The following is a 19,716-nucleotide window of genomic DNA, read 5'->3' on the forward strand; positions in this document are numbered from 1 at the left end:
CAATCATGAGTACCCCTGACGCGGCAACTGAAAGATTGTTATATTTGTAATCAACCCATCACGTCCCACAGGCTATTTCTTACGCTCGTACACTGTAAACTTTCATTTGGTAGTTAAGAACACCATTTATTAATAATTACTTTACTTATTAGTGTTTATTAAAATAACGTTTCGTTTTGTAGGAATGCACTGGCCATGGCTAGCCGTAACAGTGAAGAAGTTTTAGTTTTTCTTTATATGGTTTTGTGGACTTACGGCAGTCACTTGGCTTTTCACCCTATTTTTTTACTTTTTCAGCCGCCCGGTGTCAAAGTGCAGCTAGGCAGCTTAAGATATTATTTTACTTGCCTCCCACATTTGCTATAAAACATTTTTAGCGGTACCCCAGTACCATTATGAAGGCTAATAAACTGGTGGTTTCGCAACAGTATTATATGAATTCTGGTGCACAAGCAGTAGTCTTAAAATTTCCGGGCCACAAGCGATGCATTAATTTGGGTCCCATAATGGAACCATGAAACCAGCGGCGAAATGACATCTCCGACTTATAAAATACGGCCACACAAAGGATACATCGAGGGATGACGCAAAAAGGAAACAAGGATGCAGGGGCGAAACTTCGACATAAAGAAACATAAAGGATGTTTCCTCGCACGACCGCCTGAAACATTCAATAAACATATCATAAGAAGCCAACAAACAATGACACCAAGGTCATTGTTGGTTGGCTTCTTATGATATGAATAATAAAAATCGGGCCCCTCGTTTCCCTTTCTTCTCGTTCATTCAATAAACATAAAAGATAAACATTTTCATGAGGATATTATTCGAAATTATCGAATATTCGATTTTTGTTAAAATTAAAGGATCAGGAGCACTTGTTGGAGTCAACATTGAGAATCACGGATGCAAGTGGCGACAAATGCGAATAACCATGCCGGAAGAGAGCCCTGGTTGCTACGCAGAGGCACTAGTACCCGTGCAAGCACATGGGCTAGAAAACAACTCATCAGTTTATTTCCACTCACTAAATAAGAGTGTATCGCTCTTAGCCAGCCTATATTCGAATTTGCTGTCTCTGTTTATGACACTAAATTATAACTTGGCCAGTATTACTGTGCCTGTATTCCGTTGCAGCAATGTGATATTCTGTGGATAGACAGGGTGTGCGAATTATTGTGCACCAAGATTTAAAAATATGCGAATGTCACGCAACTGGACAGACCGAAGGTGATGTTGTTTGCCATCACTTTGCACGTACTCAGATTATATTCTTTCATTCCACCTAATTACATACTTAGTCTTAATGAATAAAAGAACTTTTCAAATATTATAATTAGATGAAAGGTATCAATGAAAAAAATTGTACAGCAACATGAAAGACTACCGATACAGCTTTCTGTTGCTCAATACACAAATACCCTGAATACACAAAATTCGAGGCCCTGAATACACAAAAAATTTCCGCGCGACTGGCCGCTCGAGACACTTTGCGTGTATTCACGGGTTTCTTTCACGAAAGAAGCCTTGCTTGCTTTCACGAAAGAAACAGGGCGAACCAGTTGCAACGCCGACCGAATAGATGTATAAGCGAGTTCTCACACACACACTTCGGAAGTATAGGGGATCCGATTGCTGGTGTTCGTATAGACCACTCATCACCGACACTCTGTTGATGCGGCCACTTCGGGGCTCCCACGCAAGCTGCGCTGCTACACCACGCCGTCGGATTTACCCGCCGAAGCCGGCAAAATCCATGGCGGACATCCTTCGTAGAGCCGGTAAAGCGCGACGTGAGAAACAAAATTTGCGGATTACTGGCTAAACAAAACGCGCGAAGAATTTGTTGTCTATTGGAGTGAGGCATACGCAAGGCTTACCTTGCGTACAAATTGATAATGATCTGGCAAAGCAAAAATTCGGCACTGCTACCCAGGTTGCGATGCAGAGCTGGCTGTTCTTTTATACACATTTTATACCGAGCACGCTGCCCTCGGCTATTACTCTCGCCGAATGGAAGCGGTTGCGGAAATCCCCTTTGCAGCTTCTCTGTAAAACAGGTTTCGCACAACCAGGTGTTGCGCACACTGAAAGTAATATCGCCGAAAGCAATCGTCCGACAATACGTCGCCAAGATACACTCCTTAAAAGGACAACGAATAGAGCTGGTGGTCCTTTTTTGGTCTACGCCGCTGTTCAACCCCGGTGAATGCAAATGAAAACACAAATAGCAGCATTGTTGCATAAAACTTTTTATTAGAAAATTACTGCAACGCTATTTTGCTAGTATGTTGAAATACAGGTTATCACGAATCAAAAAAATTTAACAGACCTTATAAAACACCCAAAAATAAAGAGCAGTCAAATAGTGTTCACTTCATCAGGTTACGCATCTTCTTTCTCGCAGCGGCCGACGCACCATCAGTGACGCCGTGTGTACCCTGTGTGGTACAAGGACCACCGAGTTTCAGCGCCGCACCTGCTGGCTGATAATGGCTGCGCACTGCTTTGCACCTTCGCCGAGAATGAAGCTTTCGTGTGAGCCATCCACCACTCTGACGTCGACTTTTCCGTCACAACACTAAAAGTGGGCAAGAGGGGAGGAAAACAACATATAAGTTTCTAACACAGGTCGCCGATCTGGACGTTACAGTAATTCAACACTCGTGATACGCGCAGAGCAGGAAATCAGGTGTTGACGGGTTATGTACGTTCCGTTTTTATGGTCAGAGAGGTTGTATAGATATAATTTGCAGAATTTTTGTATACATTGAGGAAAACGATAACCTTAACAATTGACTCGTACCGTTCTCTAGTCGCATATCGGATACCATTTAGAATCTACGTGACTTTAGACGCACGTCCCTAGGAACCGCAAACATGGGGGCCTACAAAGTATACTTCGTATAGTGCAGTAATTACAGTTGTATGCACACTTATTCAGAAGCAATAAATAAAGGGCTCTAGTGATTTAATTTTAATCTACAACCTTTTCTTTTCGACAGTTTCACTCGTAGTTAATAAACAACATAATTATTTTTACATTCACAATTCAAACAATGACGGATGACATTGCCGCGTCGGCACCTTTAACATTTGCGGGTTACCCTTCTTCCTCTTCCTCTTGCTTACTCGCTTCCTTATTAAATTTGTTTGCCGTGACTATAATTGTGTTAATTTGATTGTTACCGTATAGCAATGGCGCCATGCTTATTCGACCATCTTAAAAAGCACAAAATAACAGTATATACGTCTTCCAGCCATCTTCTGACATGCCGTTAATACCACACCAATTTCATGAGAATTCATGAGGTGTAATACCTTATGTAAAACACAGGAAATCATAACTTTAAAATGATCATTTTCTCATAACTTTGTTGTCATCCGTTATGTACGAGGCTGCCGTGAATGACACTGGTTCTTGAAGTAAATATATTCTCTCAACGCCATCAAAGCAATCGTGATTCAAGTAGAAATTACTGCAGCTGTCCACGCATCCTCTGTGCGACAGACTGCCATTTATTTTGCGGCAATTGAATGTGCACGTGTGAGACAGCCATTAGCAACGCCCGAAAGCAGTTATTTTTTTATTATTGTGGTTTGTTGGCGCAAGGGCCAGTTATGGCCAAAGAGTGCCAAGACGATGGTAATGACTTGTTAATGATATATGAATAGTCAATTACATGAAGAGATGTGGCATGGCTGTAAAGGGGCCTAAAAAAGTCGCTGTAAAGTGCGTAAAATCTATACGTAATAAGATTATGGCAATGACTAATGATGTGTACTATAGACATGAACAATGCATTGCAAAAGAGTGATAAGACAAAATATCACAGACGTAAGAATCGGCCAGAAGCACAAGTGCCTAAAACAGAGCCCTTGAAACACAAAGGCCTGGAGACATGTGCTATAAAGAACTATCACAGCAACATCCTCTGAAGAGAGGATGCGCTACGAACTTATTGGCCTAATAACATGTAGCACAACATCATTCAAGAATGCGAGGACTGCTGTGGTGTTAAAGAGCGGTTCTTTACCAAGGAACATAGCGGGATGTAGAGGGAGACAGTAGCGATATGCTAGAGGAAAGTGTTTCTTTCTCTTTCGGCTTCCCGACACTCCAGGAGGACGTGGAGCACGGTGAGCCTCTCGCCACATCTACCACAGGTTGGAGTATCATTACCATTCAATAGAAAATTGTGGGTGCCGTACGTGTGTCCTATTCTCAGACGACAGAATAGGATATCAGTTCGCCGGGTTTTTGTTACGGAGGGCCAGTAACCTAACTGTGGCTTAATCAAATGAAGCTTATTATTTGTTTCTGCGTCCCACAAGCGTTGCCAGTGGCTTCGCAGTTTCTTTCGCAAGAAAGGTTTCAAATCTGTTGCAGGAACAGCAGCTGTAGGGTTATTAGCGGGTGATGTGACTGATGTGGCCTTTTGGTCGGCAAGAACATTGGCCTCGATGCCTCTATGCCCAGGCACCCAGCATATAATCACATGCTGGTTAGTTGCGTATGCTCTACAAAGAACAGAATAGAGCTCAATGAGGACAGGGTTTTTCTGTTTACAGGGTGACTTCAGGGCTTTTACGACGCTTTGGGAGTCTGTAAATATAATAGTTTTTTGATGTTTTGATTTCTTTATATGCTTTACGGCTGACAATATTGCGTAGGCCTCAGCCGTAAAGATACTTGTTTCTGGGTGGAGTACGCCAGATTCCGAGAAGGACGGACCGACGGCTGCATAAGATACTCCGGCATATGATTTAGAAGCGTCCGTGTAAAATTCTGTGCACGAGTACTTGGACTGTAATTCTAGGAAATGCATTCGGATTTCGACCTCTGAAGCGTGCTTTGTAACTTCTACAAAGGATATATCACATTCTACTACCTGCCACTCCCAAGGTGGTAACAGCTTGGCTGAAGGCATTAAGTGATGTTCGAGGAGTGGGATGTCCATTTCTTCGCTAAGCTCCCTGACACGCAGTGAGAAAGGCTGTCTTACAGAGGGACGATTCCGAAAAAGTGTAGCACACGTCATATCGTTAACGGTATTAAAACACGGATGCTGCTGATTAGAGTGAACTTTAAGGAAATATGTGAGGCTGGTGAATGTTCTCTGCAGGTGGAGTGACCACTCATTTGATTCGACGTATAGACTTTCAATGGGGCTTGTTCTGAAAGCTCCAGTGGCCAGGCGGATACCTAGATGGTGGACGGGATCCAGCATCTTCAGCGCACTAGGGGTGGCAGAGTGATATACCGCGCTACCATAATCCAATCGAGATGAAATGAGACTTTTGTAAAGATTCAGTAAACACTTCCTGCCGCTACCCCAGGATGTGTTAGACAAATTTTCAGTAAGTTCATTGTTTTTAGACATTTCACCTTGAGATATTTTATATGCGGAATGAAAGTAAGTTTATAATCAAGTATGATGCCTAGGAACTTGTGCTCTTTGTTGACAGGTATCTGTTGTCCATACATTTCGATAGTGGGATCTGGAAGAAGCCCTTTCTTCCTGGTGAAAAGAACACAAGAACTTTTGTGGGGGTTCACTTTGAATCCGTTTTCGTCTGCCCATTTGGACACTTTGTTCAAGCCCTGTTGTACCTGTCTCTCACACACTGTAAGGTTGCAGGATTTGTAACCTATTTGTATGTCGTCTACGTAGACGGAATAAAAAATAGCTGGCGGTAATGAAGCACGAAGCGTGTTCATCTTCACGGTAAACAGTGTGCAGCTGAGCACACCTCCTTGGGGTACACCAGTTTCCTGTATAAATTGACGCGACAATACGTTGCCGATTTTCACACGGAAGGTACGGTTAGACAAATAGCTTTCTATTACGTTTAGCATATTTCCACGGATGCCCATTCCCGACAAGTCTCGAAAAATTCCGTAACGCCAAGTTGTGTCGTACGCCTTTTCCATATCGAGGAATATCGACAAGAAAAACTGTTTATGTACAAATGCGTCACGTATATGTCCTTCAATGCGCACAAGATGGTCAGTTGTGGACCGCCTTTCTCTAAAGCCACACTGATAGGGATCAAGCATATTGTTCAGTTCAAGGAAATGTTTAAGTCGGCGATTAATCATTTTTTCAAAAAGTTTACACAGGCAACTTGTGAGAGCTATCGGGCGGTAACTTGCCGCCGAGGAAGGGTCTTTGCCCAGCTTCAAAACTGGAATAACAATAGCTTCCTTCCATGAGGAAGGCAGGTATCCGGCAGCCCAGATAGAGTTGAAAAGTCCCAGAAGTGTCATCTGTGTGTCAGTGTGTAAGTTTTTAATCATGTCATACATGATTCTGTCAGGTCCCGGTGCGGAGCTGCTGCATACGCTCAAGGCAGCTCTCAGCTCGGCTATATTAAATGGACGGTTGTATTGTTCATTCGGTCTGCATTTGCGATCCAGTGACTTAAGTTCTGCTATTTGTTTATATTTAAGGAATGATTTTGAGTAATGTATGGAGCTTGATACACGTTCGAAGTGTTCGCCCAGAGCGTTGGCCTGGTCTTCCAAGGTATTTCCATGGTCGTCAACTAAAGGTAATGGGTGGATTTGCTGCCCCTTTAGCTTTCTTAGGCCATTCCATACTTTACTCTCTTGGGTATAGGATGTTATACTAGAGAGAAACCTCTCCCAGCTAGTCCTCCTTGCCTGTCGCCGCGAACGCCTTCCCTGCGATTTTACCAGTTTAAATTCGATAAGATTTTCCGTAGTCGGGGCGCGACGCAATGCGCCCCACGCTTTGTTCTGTTTCTTTCGTGCCAGTCTGCACTCCTCATTCCACCAGGGAACCCGTCTTTTACATGAGAGGCCTTTTGTTTGTGGAATGAATTTTTCAGCTGCGTGGAGTGTAAAACCAGTAAAATATGCTACTGCGTCGTCAATACTAAAATCGTTGATAAAATCTGGTGATAAGTAGGTTGACTCTTTAAAACCTTTCCAGTCAGCTGATTTTATTTTCCAACGGGGGGCGTGGGGAGGACTGTCATGCTCCTCTATCAGAGTCAGTGTCACAGGAAAGTTGTCGCTCCCGAATGGATTTTTAACGACATTCCATTCCATATAGGGAAGAAGTGTAGCAGAGCCAATCGCTAAATCTATGGAAGAAAATGAATTATGGTAGATGTTGTAATATGTGGGCTCTTTTTTGTTAAACAGACATGCACCAGAGGTTATTAGAAAGTTCTCTATAAGCCGACCCCTGGCGTCACACCGGGAGTCTCCCCACAAAGTGCTGTGAGCATTAAAATCACCGGCAATAATGTATGGTTCCGGGAGCTGGTCAGTTAGCATATAAAATTCCGTTTTGCTGAGTTTGTAGTCTGGCGGTATGTAGATAGAACAGATGGTTACCAACTTGTTGAAGAGTATCGCTCGCACGGACACCGCCTCAAGTGGTGTCTGAAGAGAGAGATTCTGGCAAGCAACAGATTTATCCACAATTATTGCTACACCTCCAGAGGAGGCAACAGCAACGTCACGGTCTTTACGGAAGATAGCATATTGTCTGAGGAAGTTTGTTTGTGTGGGTTTTAGATGTGTTTCCTGAACACACAGCACTTTTGGGTTATATTTTTTAAGGAGTTCCCTAATATCGTCGAGGTTGTGGAGAAGTCCTCTCACATTCCACTGTAAAATTTGTGTGTCCATTTTGAATGTGTTTTTGTGCTGTGCGTTCAAGAATACAAAGTTAGCTCACGGGCCCTTTCCAGGAGCCGTGACACGAGATTTTTCTTTTTTGGAGCGGTCGATGGAATCGCGCCGCTCCTTAGGCGCTGGCTGCGCCCTCACGCTTGGTGTTGTGTCCATCTCCTCTTGCGAGGCGCTGGACACGCGCTCTTGCGAGCGGTTAGTTTGACGTGAAGGCCTCGTCTCGAGGGACGAGACCTTGGAGGCCACCAGCTCGGAGGTCGATGGCCCCTTGTTCTGAGATGGCGGAGCAGCGCTAGCTGCAGCCGCCGAGGGGGCGGATGGCGTCACCGCCGGCCCACTACGCGTGTGCCAGACAGCCGCCGGGAGCCGTTGTGGCGCTGCCCCCTGACGCGCCAATTCGGCAAAGCTGGTTTTTGGCAGGTGCAATACCCGCCTGCGTGCCTCCTTGAAAGTTATGTTTTCCTTTACTTTAATAGTTACTATTCCCTTTTCTTTTTTCCAGGTTGGGAACGACCGCGAGTAGGTGGCGTGCTCCCCATCACAGTTAACACAATGTAGAGAGCTTTCACAAGACTCGGAGGAGTGTTCAGAAGCACTGCATTTTGCACAAGTTTGGCGGCCTCGACAGTTCTGTGAACTGTGCCCAAATCGCTGGCACTTAAAACATCTCAGAGGATTTGGCACGTATGGCCTCACACGAAGTTTGATGTACCCGGCCTCGATGGACTCGGGCAGAACACTTGAATTGAAAGTGAGTATCAGGTGCTTGGTCTGTATTTCTTTTCCGTCACGCCTCATCTTAATTCGCTTAACGTTGATAACATTCTGTTCACTTAAGCCCTCCAAGAGTTCAGCTTCAGTGAGTTCCAACAAATCGTCGTCTGAGACAACGCCACGGGTGGTGTTCATGGTGCGGTGCGGGGTTACAGTTACTTGGATGTCCCCAAAGGAGACTAGATTAGGCAGCTTTTCATATTGCTTCTGATCATGGAGCTCCAAGAGGAGATCACCACTGGCCATCCTCGATGCCTTATAACCTGGCCCAAGAGCATCAGTAAGGGATTTAGAGACTAGAAAAGGGGAGATTGTTCGTACTTGTTTTCCTGCTTTTTCCGAGTGAATTACATGGAATCGTGGAAAGTTTTGTTTTTGATGTCCAAAGAACTGGAACACGTCTTCGGTGCGCCCTCGTTTCAGACGGCGATCAGGGAGTGATGGGAAGGAACTAGCCATAAGGATATATGGAATTTTCGGCAGCAACGCCAGCCACCCACCATGGAGCCCAACAAGGGGACGCTGCAGGGCCTGTAAACACAGGTCCCGCAGACGCCAGCTGTACGTCACCACTATAACCGAATATGAAATAACCTAGGTTGGTTACTCACACAGGGTTAACCCTCGCTGCCAAGAAGATCGGAAGTAATATGGAAGTGAGTAGAAGACAGGAGAGATGAAGAGGCGAGATAGAAAGACGAAGATTGGAGAGAGAGAGAGACAGGAAAAGGCAACTACCGATTTCCCCCGGGTGGGTCAGTCCGGGGGTGCCGTCTACGTGAAGCCGAGGCCAAAGGGGTGTGTTGCCTCCGCCGGGGGGCCATAAAGGTCCGAACACCCGGGATCGGCTCAACCCCCAGGATCCTCTTTTCCCCGGACACGTCTAAGCCGCGCACGGTTAGACGCGGGAGGGTCCGACCGTCGTGTGCTCGGGTCCGTGTTGTCGCAACACACCAAACGCCTGCTTGCGCAGACGCCCCTGCGGGGAGCAGTTATTTTTAATTGCTGCACCAATTTGATGAGTATGCGGGCCATAATTTTATTCAATATGCTGCACTATTGAGCATCGCATTCCTACCACGGAGGTGCCCTAAATTTTTACTGTCGCATAGCTGCAGTGTGCCGTTTCCGTTATTTAGCGCGGTTAATGCTACATTATCAAAATTTATGCCAATATTTTTACCGAGCGAAGATTTCTTTGAGTAAATAATAGTGCACGGAGCCACGTTGCAAAAACTTTATTATCGGACAGTTGCATACATTCGTTGCAGCAACGCATAATACGAACCATTTACTGAGAAAGCAACATATTAATATGAAAGCTATGCATACAACAAAAAGTATGTTTTTTCTTGGAGAAACCTAACTTAAGGGCCGCTTTTTGTAGTATGACACATACTGAAACAAAAAAAAATCTAAGCAAACACTAGGAAGCGCAATGTGGTCAACTGGCGCCTTCTTTGCTGTTTAGCGACATGAAGAGAAGAAAAATATGCGGCGTCAACTTAAACAACAACTGGCACAGTTCTATTTCGGTCTTTTCGATCATGTACGCGCCTGTAATGATGTGCGCAATAATGCCATTATGAATCACATACTACTCGGCAACGGAATTCGCCTAGATTTGCTATTTGTTTTCAATTGCTTTTATATTTTATTGTTATTCTTTTGGCTCTTATCACAATTTGCACCTTACGTTCTTTATTCTGAACGTTGTGCTTCTTTTATTTGTGTATCTTAGCATTTCCTAGCATCAAATATGTTTTTGTGTCGGACACCTATCATAGTCTTTGCCTATGCCCCGAAACAATTTGTGGATATTGTTACGGCATATTCTATACGTGACTAAACTTGCATTGAATAGTCGAGTCCTTTACATTTTAAACGCGATTATGGCATGCCATGGCCTGCTGCATACGCTTGTGGGGTTGAAGCGCTATAGTATTTAAAATGAATAGTTCGTAGAAGGCTAAGGTTAAACACGCTAGAGAAGTTTTACCTTAGAGGAAATCACTACTGATGGTAAATCACCAACTCGCCCAAGTTCCTCTTCTAGTACTACTGGTGGAAGTGACTCAGTAAACATCGTATGACGTCAGTCGGTTACATGCAGCTGCAGATGGTCTATGCTGATATGAAACTCACGTACTCTGCGCCATCGTCTACTGCTTCTGTTTCAATGCCAAAGTATACTCGCTTACCTCCGATAAACCGTAGTCGGGCGGTAGCCGTCGTGCCATGTCTCGTGCTTGCGATGCCTTGACGAGCACTACGTTCCCAATGAACTTCACTTTTGGCTCGTAAGTACTCGCGGCCTTCAGACAGTCATGGAAGGTAGACATGCTCATTGCAAGGTCTTCTCGGATCGGTTGCGTTTCTCCGAAGGCCTTCAGCAGAATGTTGATGGCCGCGTCTAGTTTGGCGTCATAGTTCTTGCATTGGCTTATCTCGTGGCGCACCTGCACGTAGATAATTTCGAATTAAAGCAAATATTGAGATAAAAAACGGTGAAAATATTGTTTCACTATGGCCCAGCAAGCGGAATGGACTTGAATACTGAAACTTGTTGCTGATCGTTAAGTAACGTTATTGAATTTGACGTCCCAAAGCAAGACACGTGCTGTGTGAGTCACCGCTGTACGGTGCTGTGGAACAACTGACACCGTCTGTGGGTCATAAATTCATGCCTAAATCCAAGGACACAAGTGTCTTCGCATTTCAGCCTCATCGTAATGGGACCTGTCTTGCCAGGATTCGAACCCGAGGCCTTGTCCTCAGCATCAAGAAACCATAGCTACCAGAGCTCATTCCTGATTGCTGCGACTGCAAGTTAAACGCAGAAACTACAGCTTGGCTACCCCTCAAGATAGCTGAAAATTCACTGCGTCTTCCATCACTACACATATACTATTTTAGTGGCTTTTCTTAGCGCTACACCAACGGCGTAAGGTTCCCGTGCACAATGTAATGCCAAATGTGTCAGCTGCCTTCCAGCTGACACATTTGACATTACATTGTGCACGGTGTTCAATGAATATGTGTAGTCCTGTGTGTAATCAAACTGATAATTTGTATTTTCATCCTAATCAGACAACAAGAGAGATTGTGGAAGCTTGGCATATATCTAAACTACAAAGCACATGTGTCAGTCATCCTTCAATAGCATTGAATGACAAGGAAATTGACCTGATGAATAAGATGTGATAGCGCAAAGGTTTTGTTAAAGGTTTTATTTTTTATGTAATAGATTACAAAATGCCCTTGTGCTCATGTGCAGTGATTGTGAGGTGCGTGTCGCGACCATATATATGTGTTTTCTTAGTGAATAAAGGTCAGTTGTTAGTCTGCGCTAGTCCTTGTGTACTTCTTCGTTGTGGTTTCGTGTTGTGTGCGCAAAAGTTTCATTATGATTCTTTTTCTGTTACAGAATAGTTCGATTCTGCTTTACTGAGTGCACGACTGGCGAAGGCGACGACGTACTCATCGAAGCCAGCCTTTCTTTGAGCGAGAACTGCACCAAGGCCGACGCCACTGGCATCCGTGTGGATTTCAGTAGGAGCGCTTGGGTCGAAATGGCGCAGGATTGGAGGAGACGTCAAGAGACGACGCAGCTTTGTGAATGCGGCATCGCAATCCGGTGACCAGGTCGAAAGGTTGTGGCCACCACGAAGAAGCTGGGTTAAAGGTGCTATGATGCTGGCGAAATTGCGGATGAAACGGCGGAAGTATGACGCTAACCTAATGAAGCTCCGCAGTTCTTTCAAGGTCTGTGGTCGTGGAAACTGGGCAACAGATTGTAGTTTGGCCGGATCAGGGAGTACACCTTCTTTCGACACGACATGGCCGAGGATTACCAGCTGCCGGGCGGCGAAGCGACACTTCTTCAGGTTAAGCTGGAGGCCAGCATCGGCGATGCATTTGAGGACGCGTTCAAGTCGAAGTAAGTGGGAAGGAAAGTCCGGTGAAAAGATAACGATGTCGTCCAGATAACACAGACATATCTGCCATTTGAGGCCGCGCAATATGTTTTCCATCATTCTTTCAAATGTGGCAGGCGCGTACAGAGGCCAAATGGCATCACGGTGAATTCAAATAAACCATCAGGTGTGATGAAGGCCGTCTTTGGACGGTATGACTCAGCCACTGGTACTTGCCAGTACCCGGATCGTAAGTCTAAAGATGAGAAGAATTCGGCGCCTTGTAGGCAGTCTAGTGCTTCGTCAATACGGGGTAGTGGATAAGCGTCCTTGCGGGTGATCTTATTGAGGCGCCGGTAGTCCACGCAAAAGCGAAGTGTGCCATCTTTCTTTTTGACCAGCACTACAGGAGAAGCCCAGGGACCGTGCGAAGGTTGTATGACACCGCACTGGAGCATGTATCCAACATGCTCAGCGATGACGCTACGCTCAGTGGCGGATACACGATAAGGCCTGTGGCGTAAGGGCGCATGGTAGCCGGTGTCGATGTGATGGACAACAGTGGAAGTACGGCCTAAGCGAGATTGTTGTAGGTCGAATGACGTGCGAAAGCGGTCAAGGAGATTAACGATCTGGGTGTGCCGACCGGCAGTGAGGTTGGGATCAATACACCTGGAAAATGTAGGGTCACACGGCGGCACCGAAGGAGAAACTTGAAGGGCCATAGCGTCAACCTGAGGCGAAACCGGGTCGTCAGGCACATCATAAAGGAAGCTTGGTTCGATTTCGTCAGCATAACCAAGACACTCATCGTGCAGCAGGCTATCAGGGCAAGGAAACAGGTTTGAGACATAAAGTGCGCTGGAACCTTGTCGAATGGCAAGAAGGGCAAAAGGAAGCAAGAAGGGATGACGGCGAGCAACAAGCTTAGACGGCGTGAAAAGAACTGTGGAGTCGGGAAACACGACGCAGGAAACGGGTACAAGTGCGGCAGAGTATGGAGGAATTTCGGTGTCGGCGGTGAGGAACACACGACCGGAAGCGTCGTCAGTATCTTCAAAAGCGTGGTTGCCGAATGGCGACAGAGCGAGTTCCGCACGGGCACAATCAATAACGGCATGATGAGATGACAGAAAGTCCCATCCTAAAATCATGGCATGGGAGCAGCGAGGCAGAATAACGAACTCAACACGGTATAAAGTTCCACTTATAAGAACACGCAGGGTACACATCCCTAAGGGTTCAATCGGCGCAGCGCTTGCGGTGCGTAATGAAACGGCAGAATATGGCGTCGCGACTTTTCTTAGTTGAAGACGAAGCTGGTTCGAAATCACTGATATTGCTGCTCCCGTGTCTACAAGCGCATGAACGGCAATGTCTTCTGCATAAACTTCAAGGACGTTCGCAGGAAATAAATTAGTGCTTGTGGAGTTCGTTGAGATCGCAGTTGTTGCCACCGGAACTGCGTTCCTTAGTTTTCCTCTCGGATAGCTTCAGGGCGACGGACAAGCGGCGACAGAGAACGCCGACGGGGTGACGGAGACCGACGGATATTGAAGGTGCGGGAGGAAGGAGATGAGGCTTCGAAGTGCTGAGCGGCAGGAGCGGAACGGAACGGAGAGTCGAAGCCGCTGCTTTGCGCCCTCACAGAATCCGAAGGATACCATCCGCGCCGGCGGCAAAACCGTTCTACATGTCCAGGCAGGCCGCACGAATAACAGATAGGGCGGATGTCGTGGGTGCGCCATGGATTGACAGCAGTGGGCTGAGACTGGTGGAGAAATTGGCGAGGTGGGCGCACAGGCTGCTGTGGCGGCCAAGAGCTGCTTGTAGGGGCATATGTTGCAGCTAAATGCGGAGGTGAGGGAAAGGCGCTGGTAGGTCGCGATTGAATAGCTGCAGACGGGGGCCTTGGATTCGCGACAACGGCGGCGTACGTAAGTGGAACAGGCGTAGGAGGCGGTTGATGAGCAAGTGGGACGGCGTTAGCGACTTGTTCCTGTATCACCTGACGGAGATCGGGAGACAAGGGCGACTCTGACGCTTGACTGGCTGGCAGAAGAGAGTGTTGACGTGCCACTTCTTCTCGTACAAATTGCTTGATTTGGTCGAACATCTCAACTGCAAGCAGCACTGACACCGTCACTCAGAGCTGAAAGCGCGACGTCCGGAGCGAAAGCTTGGCGGGTAGAAAGCCGTTGTTTGCGTAGCTCTTCATAGCTCTGGCAAAGCGTCAGGAGGTAGTTGACCGTCTGAGGATTCTTCGCCAAGAGCATTTGGAAGGCGTCATCTTCTATGCCTTTCAAGATGTTCTTGATCTTGCCATCTTCGGTCATATCTGGGTTGATACGCCGGCAAATATCAACTACATCTTCAATGTAGCTGGTAAAGGTTTCGCCTTTTCGTTGGGCACGACAGCGAAGCTGTTGTTCAGCTCGAAGTTAGCGCACAGCAGGGCGACCAAAGACCTCTTGAAGTGTCGTTCGGAAAGCTGTCCAGGTGGTAAAGTCAGCCTCATGGTTCCGGAACCAAAGATGGGCGACGCCGGAAAGGTAGAATGGGACGTAACGAAGCTTGTCAGCTTCAGTCCATTTGTTGTGGGCACTCACTCCGTTGTACGGTGACAGCCAGTCCTCTACGTCATGATCGTCAATGCCATTTAATATGGGAGGATCCCGTTGGCATGGCGCGCCAGGACAGATGACCGGAGACGGTGCCTGGGGTGGATTGGGAGGACTAGTCTCCTCAGGCATGGGAGCTGTGACAGGGATCGTCCGGCTTCGGAGTTCCAGTTTTGCAAAAGACCCAGCACCTCCACCAAATGTCGCGAAGCACTTTGGAAGTAAGCGTTCGCGACTAGCACGATAGAGCAGCGAGAGGTAACACAGCCGATCGAGCACCGAATCAAGGTCTATCTTCCTCGTCGTCGTTCTCCCTCTTATAGCCACAACCCCACTGATCCTTATCGTACAGTACAATGTATATATATATATATATATATATATATATATATATATTATGACGTCTCTGTTGGCACGACGTTTATTCGGCCCGAGTACTCGGCAGCGAACCAGCAAAAGCACACCCCCGATGATGATGATGATCACACATAACTGAAGATAAGGATCGCGCAACGTTGGATGATGATGATAATATACAGATGAAGAAGACGTGCGTAATAAACGCCCACACTAATTTCCCCCCACGTGGAAGCGGCCATCCTGGCCGCAAGTCAAGGCGACGAAGACCGCCGCGTGAAGGGTTTCATGCGGGAGGCATGAACGACCTCGGTGCTGCGACAACGGCGGTCTGTGGTGGCGACAACAGGAGTCACGCGATAATTGGCGGGCGATGTCTGCTCCAGGACGATATAGGGCCCGATGAAACGCGGCTGGAACTTGTCGCACAAACCAGGCGTGCGAAGGGGCGTCAATAGAAATATTTCGTCACCAGGTCGGAAGGACACAACGCGATGGAGGGTGTCATAAATAATCTTCCGGTCGTGTTGCCTGGCCGCCGTGTTGACGCGAGCACGCTGGCGACACTGGGCGAGTCGTGAAAGGAATTCTTCGCTAGACGATGCAGATGGATTGACAGGAACATCGAAGAAAGAAACGTCTAGAAGGGAAGTAGGCGACCGTCCGTAAACTAAGTAAAATTGCGAGTAGCCGGTGGTACGCTGAACGGCCGTGTTGTAGGCGAAAGTGACGAACGGTAGAAGCTTGTCCCAATTCTTGTGATCAGGCTGAATATATACGGCGATCATGTCGGCAAGCGTGCGATGAAATCGCTCTGTCAAGCCGTTAGTCTGTGGATGGTAACTCGACGCTGTTTTGTGGGTGGTACCAGAGGCGCGCAGGACTTCGTTTAAAAGTTGCGAGAGAAAGACCTTTCCACGGTCGCTGAGCAGTACTCGAGGAGCACCATGGCGCAGAATTATAGCTTGAAGGACGAAGTCGGCAACCTCCGATGCTGAGCCAGTGATCACTGATGTTGTCTCAGCGTAGCGCGTCAGGTGGTCGATGGCGGTCACTATCCACCGATTTCCAGCTGCAGTAACAGGAAGGGGCCCGTAAAGGTCGATACCAACAACCTCAAATGGTGCGTCAGGACGCGGAATAGGCAGTAATTCGCCGGCAGGAGCAGAGGTTGGGAGTTTGCGACGCTGACACGGAGAACAGGAACCGACGTATCTCGCCACACTAGTAGAAAGGCCTGGCCAATCAATAGTAACGGCTTCGAATGGGATCGTAGGTTTTGTGGAAACCGAGATGGCCAGCAGTCATGTCATCGTGGAATGCTCTGAGGACATGGGCTCGAAGAGAGCGCGGTAGAACGGGCACCCAGCGTTGACCGTCAAGGTGGTAAATGCGTCGATACAGCACGTGATTGTCCAGCTTGAATTGTGCGAGTTTGCGTCGAAGCCGCACGTTAGGTGGGCGAGAAGCGCCAGAGAGGTGGTCTATCATACGCCGACAATATGGGTCAGCCCGTTGGCGAAATGCAAATGTTGGATCGTCGTCCGGAGAAAGGCGGTCTATTGTGGCTAGAGAGGAAACCGACGCAGAAGTGACATCCGAAGAGTTGCTTTGCGACGCAGTTGCCGAGGTGTCAAGTGGGTGCGCAGGAAGCGGGCAACGAGAAATAGCGTCAGCATCTTGGTGTTTTTTGCCTGACTTATGAATAATGTCAAAGTCATATTCTTGCAGGCGGAGAACCCAGCGACCCAGCCGTCCAGTCAAGTTCTTGAGAGTGGAGAGCCAGCATAATGCGTGGTGGTCCGTAACAATTGTAAAATGACGCCCGTGCAAATAGGGACGACACTTCTGTACGGACCAAACAACCGCCAGGCACTCCTGCTCAGTTATTGTATAGTTCTTCTCGGCATTAGGTGAGTACGCGGCTGGCGTATGCAACGACTCTCTCGTGCGAAGAGTTGTTGCGTTGCAGAAGAATGGCACCGATGTCGTGGCCGCTAGCGTCTGTGTGCAAGAGAGTCGGTGCAGTCTCATCAAAATGGCAAAGCACAGGTTCAGACGTGAGGGCGCCCTTCAACATGCCAAAGGCTGCTTCACAATCTTGAGACCAGTGAAAGGGTACACCGGAAGCAAGTAGTTTGTGTAGTGGCGCAGCGATGGAGGCAAAGTTCCGTAGAAAGCGACGGAAATAAGAAGCGAGGCCAAGGAAGCTTCGCAAGTCTTTAGGCTTTTCTGGGCGAGGGAAGCGAAGGACCGCAGCAATCTTGTCAGGGTCAGGACGTATGCCCTTCTTGCTCACGACATGCCCCAGGACCTTAATAGATCTGCTGGCGAAATGGCATTTCTTCGTGTTAAGCTGAAGACCAGCGTCGGCAAGGCACGTCAGAACTTCATCTAAACGTTGCAGGTGCTGAGGAAATGTGGATGAAAAGACGACAATGTCATCCAGGTAGCAGAGGCAAGTTTTCCATTTCAGGCCACGCAGCACGGTATCAATCATGCGTTCAAAAGTCGCAGGTGCATTGCATAGCCTGAAAGGCATGATGTTGAATTCGTAAAGTCCATCACGGGTGGCAAACGCTGTTTTTTCTTTATCGTCTTCGTGCATGGGAATTTGCCAATAGCCGGAACGCAGATCGAGGCTCGAAAAGTATTCTGCACCTTGTAGTGAATCAAGGGCGTCGTCAATGCGAGGCATAGGGTATACGTCCTTTCGAGTGATCTTATTGAGGGCCGGGTAATCGACGCAAAAACGCACGAAACCGTCTTTTTTTCGCACCAAAACAACCGGAGTTGACCAAGGGCTAGCTGAGGGCCGGATGACCTTCTGTTGTAACATGTCCGCGACATTTTCTTCTATGATTTTCCGCTCGGCTAGGGACACGCGGTACGGGCGACGGCGCACTATCGACGCTTCGTCTGTCTGAATGCGATGCGCTGCAGCTGTGGTTTGGCCCAGAGTCGACGAATGGACATCAAATAAATTTGCGTGTTTGTTCAACAAAGCAAGCAGCTGCTGCATTTGTGAAGGTGGCAAGTCACTGCTGATGGCTGCAGTAAGGGCGGAGGGAGAAGCAGTAGCACAAGTAGAAGGGTCTTTGGAAGACATAGTCGTAAGGGGCACGACGCATACAGGCCCTGGGTCGGCCGCGCAAGCCACTGTGGTGCTTTGCGGAAGGAGAATTTTCTCCGATGTCGCGTTCGTGGCGGTCACAAGCGCCGAGCCATTGTAAAATCGAACCACACCTGGCGCAAAAGCGATGCCTTTATGAAGGCAACGGGAAGAGGGCAAGACCAAGACGTCACCATGGTCGATATCGGTCGACAGAATGGTAATAATGCGCTGTCGGCCAGGAGGCAGTTCGGTATCTTCTGCAGCGATCAGGCGCAACGGCGTGTACCTGTCTTCCCCAAGTAAGTAGTCGGTGTCCGTAAGATGGACTACGCGTTGGCCACAACAAATAGCCGCGGAAGCAGAAGAGAGAAAATCCCACCCTAAAATAAGTTGATGAGCGCACGGGGACAGCACAGCTAATTGTATATGGTGCAGGATATCATCGATCAGGAGACGGGCAGTGCAAAGAGCGGAAGGTCGAACAAGGTCTCCTTGGGCTGCAACTAGCGTCGGTCCATCGTATGGCGTCGTGACTTTTCTGAGACGGGAACATAAATCAGCGTGAATAACAGAAATTGTCGCACCTGTGTCCACCAAAGCATCGACGGGCACTCCTTGGACAAACACCGAGAGCATATTGGACGGGCGCGCTGGAGGAATATCAGTCCTGGTGTCGTATGCAGTTTGTCCTCCAAAAACTGCATCGCTTAGTTTTCCGGACGAATGTTAGAGTTGAGGGAGACGGGCCGTAGTGGTGACGTGGAGCGGCGGAACGGCGAAGGGGAGCGGCGTCTGGCTGAACGGTAAGTGCTTCGGTCTTCAGTCGATGCGGGCCGAGAAGTAGAGCGGAGCGGAGGTGAAGAGAAACGCCGGCGTTGGGAAGAGACTCCACCGGAAAAGTTGCGTTCGGAGATGTAACCCGACGCTCGTCCTGCTGGCGCTTACGGCAGAAACGTGAAATATGGCCGCGATAGCCGCAGTAATAGCACGTGGGACGTGACGGACGCCATGGCGGATAGTACAGGGGGCTAAGTGATCCGGGAGTCAGTGCAGTCAAATGGGCTGATGAAAGCTCGGGCGGCATCGACGAGATGTTTACTGGAGGCGCGGCAGCAACTGACGCGTACGTGCGTAGCGGCACCGTGGAGTTGACGTTGCCTGGAGGCGTGGCAGCAACTTCCGCGTATGTTGGCAGGGGACGAGAGACGGAGGGTTGCACGCGCGTGGAGCAGGTCAAGGACGCCAGTTCATCCCTGATGATGT

At 48.0% G+C, this 19,716-nt stretch overlaps 1 protein-coding gene across 10 annotated transcripts in view; it reads right to left on the reverse strand.

The window, feature by feature from the left end:
- LOC119444370 (fatty acid synthase-like) overlaps positions 1 to 19,716 on the reverse strand; it is a 648,066-nt gene that overhangs the window by 273,620 nt on the left and 354,730 nt on the right. The window contains exons 21-22 of one of the 10 annotated variants that reach the window (XM_049663312.1): positions 10,645 to 10,902; positions 2,480 to 2,581 (exon numbers count right to left, since the gene is read on the reverse strand). The exons of 8 other annotated variants lie outside the window; for them this stretch is intronic. In XM_049663312.1, coding sequence (XP_049519269.1) covers positions 2,480 to 2,581; positions 10,645 to 10,902 — 360 coding nt within the window. Of the gene's footprint in view, positions 1 to 2,419; positions 2,582 to 10,644; positions 10,903 to 19,716 lie in introns of all 10 variants that reach the window. One more of the 10 variants, XM_049663306.1, reaches the window with a different exon arrangement.

This window comes from Dermacentor silvarum, chromosome 3 (genome assembly GCF_013339745.2).
Source record: "Dermacentor silvarum isolate Dsil-2018 chromosome 3, BIME_Dsil_1.4, whole genome shotgun sequence".
NCBI lineage: Eukaryota > Metazoa > Arthropoda > Arachnida > Ixodida > Ixodidae > Dermacentor > Dermacentor silvarum.